This window comes from Toxotes jaculatrix, chromosome 6, assembly GCF_017976425.1.
Source record: "Toxotes jaculatrix isolate fToxJac2 chromosome 6, fToxJac2.pri, whole genome shotgun sequence".
Lineage (NCBI taxonomy): Eukaryota > Metazoa > Chordata > Actinopteri > Toxotidae > Toxotes > Toxotes jaculatrix.
Genome location: NC_054399.1, coordinates 821,969 through 833,299, shown reverse-complemented (window position 1 = coordinate 833,299; position 11,331 = coordinate 821,969). Strand labels below are relative to the sequence as shown.

Here is an 11,331-nt window from a genome sequence, read left to right as displayed (position 1 = left end):
AGCTTCATTTTACTGAACAGTGAAAATAAGACGAGTTTGTCGACAGCCTTCAGTAACTGTCCACTAACTGTCCTCTCTCCTCTCAGTCTTACAGATCACAGGCTGATGGGTGAGTTTTGCCTCACCCCCTCTCTGACTCGCAGCAGCTCAGGCTCAGAACACTGGGATTCTAATTTCAGATTTTCCTGCTTGTCTGAGACAAGATGTTTATACTGTGTTTAACTATCTGCCTTGTGGTTTCTTAAATGGAGATAAAGCTTTCATGATCTGCATGTGGAATACGGTAAGTTGGTTTCATCCCGCACTAATGAAAAATGCTTTAAAACAATGTCATGAATAGTTAATATATCAGTTAACTTCATACAAAGTGCAATAAACAGGAAAAAAACCTAAAGCAGTATTTGATGTGACCGCCCTTTGCCCTTAAAGCAGCTCCAGTTCTCCCACACTTATCGTGGGTTGTTCCAGTAATCTTGCAGAACTTGCCACGGTTCCTCTGAGGACTCGGTCTGTCTCAGCGTCTTCTCTCTCTTCATGTAATCTCAGATTGTCTCCATGATGCTGAGATCAGGGTCTGTGGGGGCCAGACCATCTGCTGCAGGTCTTGTTTTTCTTGTCACTTGATGTGGTTCTTTATGACTCTGGCTGTGTGTATGGGGTTCCTGTCCTGCTGCAGAATGAACGTAGGACTAATCAGATGTCTCTGACAGCACTGTGTGATGGATGAGAGTGTAAACATGTCCATTTTGCACTGTTCTGTAAATTCATGTGCACAGAATAACAGCAGCTTTGTATTCTGCTTGATGTTTGTCACAGAATGAGTGCTTTGGGTTATTTTAATAAGAGGTGGAGGTGATTTGCAAAGGTGAGGTAATATTCTCTCATTACTTGGATAATTATACACTACGATGTTCCATCTGTTTGGGAGGCTGGTGTCTATGATAGGCATAGTGATAATCTGTAAATAACAGCTGTAAATAACAGGTTCGTCGATTTTCTTATGTTTTTTTTTCCAGTTCTGTTAAAGCCCACACTTTGCTTCCCCCTGTGACTGGATGGAAATGGACAACGTGGCAGACACATCAGGACCCGCAGGCCTGTATCCTGTCATTTATTTCAATCAGGACTGAAAACATTTTTAAGGCAGGATTTAAAATGGTTGGATAAAAAAAGACCTAATGACAAAACAAACAGTATGAATATCTCTGACTGCAGTTTGTCCCTGTCGGTGCTCCGTAGCCGGTTTGAGCTCTATCAGAGCACTAATGTCTAACTCTGCTGCATATCCTGTCACGTGAGGGATTAGGTTAATCTGAAATCGGTTAACTGGTTTATTTTATCTTAGCTCGAGTTGTGTTTTCTCAGACTGGTGAGTGACTGTGTGTGGTTTCCACGGTATCTACCTGACAATGCACACCTGCGACCGCATTACAGCTCATTAAGATATCAATGCGCTGCCTGAAAAACACCTTTCCTACCTGCTAATTAAGTCGCCTGACATCCACGTATAATCAGAACAGGCCGGTGGGATATACAGAATAACTGGAGCTGTTTGACGGATTATCAGTGAATAACTGTGAACATGTGCACGCTGCCTCTTTAACACACGGTTGTTGCCATAACACCGGCATAAAGCCCCGGTGCTCTGCAGTGGTTCTCGGGGTTTCAGTGTGTATAACAGCGCCTCTTAGCTGTGCTGAAATCAGCGCGCAGCTCTGCGCCCAGTGGCTTATTGCCTGATTTTGGACTTGCCTTGTATAGTCAACAACACCGTCTCCTGCTAAACAACCACTGCTGTCACACGCAAGCGTGAAATCTGACGTGATGCTCTTGCCACCGTCCCATTCAACCGTGTGCTGGGATCCTCCCTTCAGACAGTCGTGCTTGTGCGCTGGTAACGAAACAGCGGCATTGTCAGAGCAGTATTTAAACCGAAGCGACCCGTTAACAGAGAGAAATCAATAGGTAACGTGATCTGGATCGATTTCCTGCGGCAATGTAAAGATGGCGAGAGTGCTGCACAACTTGCTATTATTTCTAATCAGACTTGCGCAGAACGTCAGAGTTTTGGGGTACTGGGCACTGATATACGGTTATTGTGCTCTTTGCACCATCGTAGCGCTGCTGAAACTTTGGTGGAACATCATCTTACGGCCGACAACAACCTTCCAATGGGTGATTCGTGAAACTCCCCCGGCTTGTCTGAATGACACGTCCTTGGGAACCCACTGTTACGTTAGGATAAAGGTAAGACACACACACACACACGCACACACACATGCACTTGGACATGAAAGGTGTCTGGTCCTGTGAGGGAAACAGCCCATTGTGTGTGTGTGTGTGTGTGTGTGTGTGTGTGTGTGTGTGTGTGTGTGTGTGTGTGTGTGTGTGTGTGTGTGTCGGATGCTGAGATGTAGATTGCTACACCTTTGTGCGCTGTGGCGTCGTGAGAATCCAAACAGGCCTGTTTGTTTTCGGAGACGTGTTCGCTGCTCAGGTGGTGCTGAAAGGACAGCTCCTCCGCCTCACGTCTCCGCCGGCGGGATGCGAGCGGCGGGATGCCCGCCTCCAACTACCGACCTGTGCTCACCGTTATGTAATTAAACACCAAGGCTTGTCTGTCACAAAAGCCTAAACCAAAGCGTGTACGGTCAGGGGCGGAAGATCCGTCCACTTTACTTACTTAGTAAAACAGTGCAGTGATACTGCAGCACTGCCTGAACTGTAAGGTCTGAAACCAAAGCACAGCAGGAGCAGCGACATGTACTTAAAGTAGCAAAAGTAATGCAGCAGAATTGTCCCTTATAATATTATAATATTGGATTATGATCATTGATGCATTAACATGTCGGCAGCATTGTGTTGCTGCACAGCCTGAGTCTCCAACACTGTCCAACACAGTGGACAGTGACACGCTGTTACAGACAGACAGACGTAACACATGTGAGATAAAACTGACCAACAGGATCTCCAAACCAAAACGACATCGCTGGTACACAACGAACCCAGAGAACGACAGGCCACACCAGTACACCGCAACTTCATCAATAACCTGCCTCCTTACTCCATAAATACGCTCTGACCCTGCTGTTTTCATCAGTTTCATATGCAGTGGAAGACACATCACAGCACAGCACCAGCATGAAAAGCCACATTAGACACTGTCCTTGTTGAGAATGAACCACTGTGGACACAGATAGAAACAGGAGCTTAAAGCGTCCTCCACTCCAAAATGTCTTAGTGTCACTTCACTGGGATGAAGCTGCTTGAATGTGTGAGTTCGACTGTTGAAGGTTGTTTTTACTTTCTTTTGTTGATGTGCTCTATTCAAATCTCAGTTTGAGACATTTACCCACAAGTGTGATTTTTGTGACACAGCAGATAGTTTGGAAAACATGTGTAATGTACGCAATGTGTAACACAACAAGTGCACACACTCTGGGAAATTTGTGTAAAGATTATTATTCAAATCAGAGTATTTTTAGATGTGTGCCAGATTAGGTTTTGTGGAACTCTTACATATAATATATAACAGATTCACATATTGCACAGAGAGGTCCAGGATACTTGGTATTGTTTGTTTGTGATCTACAGATTCTCATTTCTGAGTTGACTGAACAGAAAATAAGCTCTGTATGTCTTGTTTTCCTGATAATCACATTGTTGTCCACTTATTTTTCATGTGTCCACACTCAGTAATAGATGGTTTAAATTATTGTGTCCACTAAGTGGCTTTGGATGAGACTGTCAGCTTGATGTTCGTGTTAATGCCTGTGTCTTCTTCCCACCCAGGAGTCCGGCCTTAGGTTTCACTATGTTGCTGCTGGCGAGAGAGGAAAGCCACTCATGCTGTTTTTACACGGCTTCCCTGAGTTCTGGTAGGTCAAAGGGCAATCGGGGGGGGGGGGGGGGGGGCAGTTACGGTAACAGCTCCAATGCATTCAGCAGCAGCAGCCACACATTAAGACTGTGCTTTGTTCAGTTGCTGGGTGTTTGTTGCATCGGTCACCTCTCTAACATTTCCCCTGGGCTCCAGTGTTTCAGCTGTACTGTCCACAGCAGCGAGGAGTCCTCATGCACAGACACGATTTGCCGTCGGGGGAATGGGGTCCAAAGCATTCAAGATCTCTTCCTCCTGATATGAAATGAAAAATGGTGTTGAGCGTTGCGCCTGGATTGGGGCCAAAGAGGTTGTCAAGAGCTGTAAGCCTGTCCATATCTCTAACATACTATCTAAGCTGCAGGCAGGACAGGGATTAATTAATGGTAGAGGGGAGCTCTGTCTGCTTCACTCGCTTTATTTTTCACAGGAATAATGAACTGTGCTGAGAGTGAAATGGTTGGAAAGAACTCTTAACACTTTCTTAAAATGTGCTAATTCCCTTTCAGAAATGAGAAGGAAGTGTGTGTGTGTGTGTGTGTGTGTGTGTGTGTGTGTGTGTGTGTGTGTGTGTGTGTGTGTGTGTGTGTGTGTGTGTGTGTGCGTCAGTCACAGGGAGGGCGGAGGGGTCTGAGGAGCTTACTTTGCTTTAAACCTCATCTATATTCTAAGATCTGAGGGTTCACTGCTGGGATGTTATCCTGACTCATCAGAATCACAGCCAGGAATGAGGAGGAGGAGGAGGAGAAGGAGGAGGAGGAGGAGGAGGAGAAGGAGGAGGAGGGTTTCAGGCCTGATGAGGAGCCTCTACAGCAGACAAGATCTTCAATTAGGAAGTCATCCCAGTCCTCATGATCAGTGGACGGATTAGAATTTAGAACAGCTTCTGTTATACTGAGGTGACCTTCACTCAGCTGGAGACAAAGCTGAGTGCTGGCTTTAAAAAGAGTTTGTGAATTTGTACAGTGTGAGTGTTTGAAGGGGAAATAAAGGGAACTATCTCATAACTCAGAGATCTATCTTCTGCTACATCAGCTTTGATAATTCTTCTATTTAAATTTGGATTTAAAACCTTTACTCAAATTTCTGGTAGTGTGATACTAAATCTCTGGGGTGCTCCTTTTAAAGGATAGTAGAGGACTGTCTCTGTAAGTGTGAAATTGAGAAAATGCATCATGCATCTGTTTGTGTGCCTCAGGTTCTCCTGGCGCTACCAGCTTCGCGAGTTCAAGAGCGAATTCCGTGTGGTGGCCATCGACATGCGGGGCTATGGGGAGTCCGACTTACCGCTCTCTACTGAAAGTTACCGCTTCGAGTACCTGGTTACTGATGTCAAGGACATCGTGGAGTACTTAGGTGAGAGAACAGGGGAGAACTGTGTGTGTGTGTGTGTGTTATCTAAAATAAGTCCACAGGGTGGACACTGTTTTGACAGTGTCTTTAGTCAAAAATAACTTGTTTATCAGTCTTAAGCTGCGGACAGCCCTCAGGCCTGCAGCATGGCATGACAAACTTCCTGTGACTCATTCTCACTGAACATGGGACATTGTGCAGATACAGAGCCCACGGCCTGCTGACTGCATGCTAACACGAGCAGGAAGCTAGCCCGAAGCTGTCTGCACACACCAGCATCCACTGAAGATTATCCGGTCACAATGACAGCCTTTGCTATTTTACTTAGCAACATATCCCCGTTTTTCTGTGGCTTCAGCAGCGGTTACACGCTGTGATAACCCGTCTCTGCACTGAATGACGTGTGGGAGGGAAGATTCTTTAAAGACTCCACGTACAGTCGATGGTGTCTGCGAGCTCTTTCTGTGTCTCCTCCTTCACACCTGCCACTTCATATTCATGTGTGTTAAACTTGCTGTTTTAGTGCTAATTACAAGAAACCCAAGTCTTGATTTTCCTGTGTAGTCTTTGAGGAGTTGTGACACTCTGATATTGTCCTCACAGGATTAAAGGAGAGTGATGGTTATAGTTTTGACCATCTGTCCAGCTGGCAGTAACAGCCTTTTACTGTAGGTGTAAATCTGGGAGCACTGAGGCTAAAGTGGCTAAAATGAAGAAACCTGAGTGGTCAGACGATCACAGAGAGAGAGAGAAAACAAAGGTGTGTGCAGTCAGCATCTGCTCTCATTCAGTTTAACCTGGATAAACATTTGGCTTTTTCACAACCTGTATAATCATCTGACCTCGCATGTTTCTTTCTGTACAACGAAAAGAAACTGGAATTATCCATTAACAGCAGCATCTTGTCTGCGATCGTCCTCAGGTATAAGCCGTTTTAAAGCAGCAGAACAATTTTCTTGACCACCTGGGGGCAGCAGAACAAGCTGTAAACACATATTATCACACATAGATGCTAACTTGATCTATCGTTGGTGCACAGACTGTTTGTCAGAGCTTTCTCACTGAGAACAGCTGCCTGTTGCATCTAAACATTTTTAATGAGAGTGCTGAGACTGAAGATGAAGCTGGAAAACCAACGGTGAACTGAAAGACACTAATTGTTCTGTAGAGCTGATGGTAATTGTGTTGATCCATAATTCTTTGTGTATTCGTCAATACGGGCAACACAATTTCAATGGCGCTACACCAGCCAGAGGTTTGGCCTGTAACCACGCACAGCAGAGACAAGACTCAGCTGTATGACAATCCCTGCTGAAGCTAATGTGATGTCTATGTTGGGATGAGGTTTGCTGGGATGATTCATAGCAGTGGGTGTTAATGGTGTTAGCATAGGTAAGGGGATTAGTTAGTAGGGACTGCATCAGTAATGTGATCAGAATCCCTCAGACAAATGTCCTGACCTTGATCTGCATTTGGCTGTTTGTCATGTAATGCATCTGAAGGAGGGAGCCAGTGATCATGAAGTGAGAACAGTATTGATTTTAAGCACTGACATGTATATTCATAAACAGCAAAGCAGCATCATCATCATCCAGAGGCTCCTGTTATCAATGTCAGTGCTGTCTTCTGCTACAAAAACTGTCCAATGTGCGTTTGCTTTTCTTCCAAGGATACAACAGATGCTGCTTGGTGGGCCATGACTGGGGTGGGACCATAGCGTGGCTGTTTGCCATTCACTACCCTGAGATGGTGACCAAACTCATCGTGCTGAACTGTCCCCATCCTTCTGTGTTCACAGGTATGATTTCACCGTGAGCAAACAGACAAATCCTCAGACATTATTCTTTATACTGTGAAAGAAAACCAATTTTCTTCATTCTAATTAGAGTCTCTGGTTTGGCTCCTGGAGTATTACAGCAATTATTACCGTTAATTAGGAAGTATTATTACTTCCGTTCCATGTTTGCATCCATCTGGCAAATCCGCTTCTGCCTTAAGGGGAAGATGATGAGAAGCTAATTACAGGAGGCTAATGTGAAGCTGGAACAGCTGGTTTAACTGGTGCAGACAGAGAAGAGTCACAGAGTTATCACGTCTACAACCTCACAGTGTGCACAGCCTGGGCTTTAATTACAACCCAACAACTGAACTTCTCTCTCCTCTCCTCTCCTCTCCTCTCCTCACCTCTCCTCTCTTCACTCCTCCTCTCCTCTCCTCCTCTCTCCTCTCTCCTCTCCTCCCCTCTCCTCACCCCTCCTCTCCTCTCCTCTCTTCACTCCTCCTCTCCTCTTCTCTCCTCTCCTCACCTCTCCTCTCTTCACTCCTCCTCTCCTCTCCTCTCCTCCTCTCTCCTCTCTCCTCTCCTCCCCTCTCCTCACCCCTCCTCTCCTCCTCTCCTCTCCTCTCTCCCAGATTACGCTCTGCGTCACCCGAGCCAGTTGCTGAAGTCCAGTCATTTCTTTTTCTTCCAGCTGCCCCGCTTCCCGGAGCTCATGCTCTCCATCAATGATTTCAAGGTGGTGTGTTATGTGAGGGCTCAAGCGGTTTCAAGGTCGAGGTTGTGTGTGTTTGTGTGTGATGTGTGTGCATGTGTGCGTATTTATATGCATGTGCATTGGTGTGTGTTGCATGTCATTACAGTATCAGTCTATTTTTAGCTGTAGTTGTATCAGTCTGCTCTGACAGAGGTTATTCATTGTAAACAACATGAGCAGCTAATCCTGTGGGAAACGTGCGATTGTAGATTATCATCATCATCACAGACAGATCACACGCTGAGCTCGTGAAGGACATTTTTCTTTGAACTCTAACTTCTTTTCTTAAACATTAGGTAGTAATGTTGAAATTTTGATGTCAGCTTTACAATATTGCTCGTATCAAAATTTAGTTTAACACATTTTTTGTGATATTTAAGTTAAGCTAAGCTAAAATAAGCTAAGCTATGGTTAGGTTTAGTGATTTTAGTAGAAATTTAAATCTGATGAATAAATAAAACGAAAAGATAAAACTATCTTGTAGTTTTCACATCTGTTTCAGGTCTTTATGCTATGCTAAGCTAAGCTAAGCTAAGCTAGCTGCCTCTTGACTTTAGCTTCATATTGATCCTATGTGAGAATGGGATCAATCTTCTCATCTAACACAGCAAAAAAAAAAGAATTAGCACATTTTCCAAAGTGTTGAACTGCTTCTTACATTCCATTGAATCTAAATGATTCCAACTTGTAATCAAGCTTTGCAAGCTACTGTTGGAAGTGTTCACCAGTATATTAGGCACACGCTAATTAAATGTAAGATTACATAATGCTCCCCTATGCCTGTGCAGGACTTTTCAGAAGTAGAAGCACAGCATTTATTGTTGTTGAGCCAGCAGTAAGCCAGAGAGTCAAAGCTGTGACTGAAGGTCACGAGAGCTGATTTCACCACTGAAGTACCTTTTCTAACTCATATTACAATGACATGGGCGTCCTTCAGTAAACGTTTGCTGGATCAGATTGTACCAGTCACATAAATTCACCCCAGTTTGCTGCTGTCTCCGCTGTAGGCTCTGAAGGCCTTGTTCACCAGCCGCAGCACAGGGATTGGAAGGAAAGGCCGGTGGCTTACTGCGGAGGACTTGGAGGCCTATCTGTATGCACTCTCACAGCCCGGAGCTCTGACTGGAGCCCTCAATTATTACAGGAATGTCTTCAGGTGGGGAAAAGTTGACTAATAGTTCACTAACCAAAAGATAACTGATGCTGAACAGTGCAGTAATCCCAGTCATAAGAACATGAAGTGTTGTTGGCAGGGGCATGCTGTTGCCATAGGAGATGATTTCACTGCTACCGCAGTACTTTTAGATACTTTTAGTCAGTATCAGTGTTTAGTCTTGGTCAGTTAATGTAGAATGTGATAACAAAATCACTTTATTTGTATGCCATGTTTACTTTTCAGATAATTTATGTTATATACTGAGCATTCGGCACATAAACACACAATTTAATAGAAATTGATTTGCTCCATCTACTGTCAGAGCTCTGAAGGAGCAGAGAGCTAAGGCAGCAACACTGTCAGTTATTTATATTTACATGCAACTTCATTCTTGTGATGAGCACAAATCAGATCACAGGAGATCTCAGTGCATGCATTTCTGACATGTGAACTGTACATGCATGGCTGAACCTGCCATCTGCTCCCTTCTCAAGCAATGAGTTATCTCAGAATAGCTTTTATATGCTTACGTAAAAGAAATATCGCTGACCCATGCCCAATTAGTTTCTCCACAAGCGCATACGGCACCTAAACCCTAGGGACACAAAAATAGGTAAACACACAGCAGCATCTACCCATCCATTTTATATATATATATCCACTCATCCTGTCCAGAGTGCTGGAGGCTGGAGCCTTTCCCAGTGCACCCAGTGAACATAAATCAACATGAAATTCATGATGGAAAGTAAAAATTTTGCTGCGTTACAACAGGAAAAATTAAGAAGTCAAGTTTTTTTTTAAGTAATTGTATCTCAATGTAAATTCAGTCTCAGAGCACATTTCCCTTTAAAATCTCTCATACAGCCATTTTTTTGATCAGCTCAGGTTCTTTTCTGCTTTCTCTCTGTAGCTCCCTCCCGCTGAGTCCGAACCATGTCAGGTCTCCGGTGCTGCTGCTGTGGGGTGAGCGCGACACGTTTTTGGAGCAGGAAATGGCTGAGGCGTGCCGCCTCTACATCAGGAACCATTTCCGTCTCAACATCATTTCTGGGGCCAGTCACTGGCTGCAGCAGGACCAGCCTGATATCGTCAACACCCTCATATGGACCTTCCTCAAGGAGGGAGAGGGACGTAAAAGCTACAGGAACTAAATCCACAATGCGGCCTCCTCCAGCACTCTTTCCCTTTTCACTTGCCACACCTGAAGCCTGGAATATGCCTGTGATACCAAGCAACATAGTGATAATGCAATCATTCTTTAAATCTTTCACATTTCAGATATTTTTTAAAGAAGTCAGCAGTAAAGGAAAGAATCAAAGCACACTTCACCGGAGAGGACACTGAGCAGTACGTGTGACACACATTCAAGATGTTTTTTGCACATGACATCCGCCTTAAAGTTTGTCGGTTACAGCATTACAAATCTGTGGCAAAATCTCTTTGTGACTTGTATTGTGTGGTGCCTTTTAACTACTTGTCGCGGTGTAAAGATGTCCTGAGAGATTGGGATGTGGTGTTGTCTGCTATACCTGTATGTTTCACTGGGTCGCTCCGCTCTTCTTTGGGCACAGCCCTCTGGGAGCCATAACTCGCCCACTCCCTTTATCAGGTAGTGTTGTCTAAAGGAGTTTTCTTTTTTGTATTTTTTTCCTGAAAGATTCTTGCTCAAATGTAGAGAATGTTGTTATCTTGATCTTCCTGTATAGAAATGTCAGTGATGGTTAACTATTGTACTATTTTGTATCTCTTCCTACACACTGCATTTTGAAATTCACTGAGCCAGGTCTACACCATTTGATTTTATAAATAAACTGAGTAAGTGTCAATCTACTGGGCTGCGCTGCTCTTTAAAATTTCCAGCCGGTTTTAAGATAATAATATCAGCAGGGTGTTTGAAGCTGTGCAGTGCGCCTCATGTATTTGCTGCTGTCTCAGAACAGTCACTCAAAGCTTTTACACAGCAAAGATGAAAAACACCAGAAATAGTATTGAATGTGCTGTTAAATATAGCACAGAGCTCAGTGACACAGCAGCTGAGGTTGGTTACTTTGGGTCTATCTGATATTTTTTTTAGGTTTGTATTTATACCTTTACCACGTCGAATCCCATCAAGGTGTGTATTCACCTGTCAGATACTCAGTCTAACAAACAAATTTTAGTACTGTGTCAGCTCACACACACACACACACACACACATTCACTGCTGCTCCATTTGAGGAAGAGAATGTTCAGGTAATGGATGATTATGTTTCACACCAGAAAAAAGGACATTTTTAAATGTTTTATCCCAAACTGGATTACTGTAGTCCTAAACTAACCAGATATGCAACTGCCAATTTATTTATTTATTTAACATATCCTTTCTAAGCAAATGTTGTTGTTATAAATAAATTATTGTTTATAAATTG

The 11,331-nt window shown here is 43.9% G+C and overlaps 1 protein-coding gene across 1 annotated transcript; it reads left to right on the top strand.

Moving 5' to 3' along the window:
• Positions 1–2,004: 2,004 nt before the first annotated feature.
• Positions 2,005–10,074, top strand: ephx4 (epoxide hydrolase 4). Its single transcript, XM_041040219.1, has 7 exons — positions 2,005–2,247; positions 3,793–3,878; positions 5,079–5,236; positions 6,903–7,031; positions 7,646–7,749; positions 8,775–8,923; positions 9,834–10,074. Exons 1-7 carry the CDS (start codon positions 2,005–2,007, stop codon positions 10,072–10,074), a joined length of 1,110 nt encoding a protein of 369 aa, XP_040896153.1.
• The last annotated feature ends 1,257 nt before the right edge of the window (positions 10,075–11,331 follow it).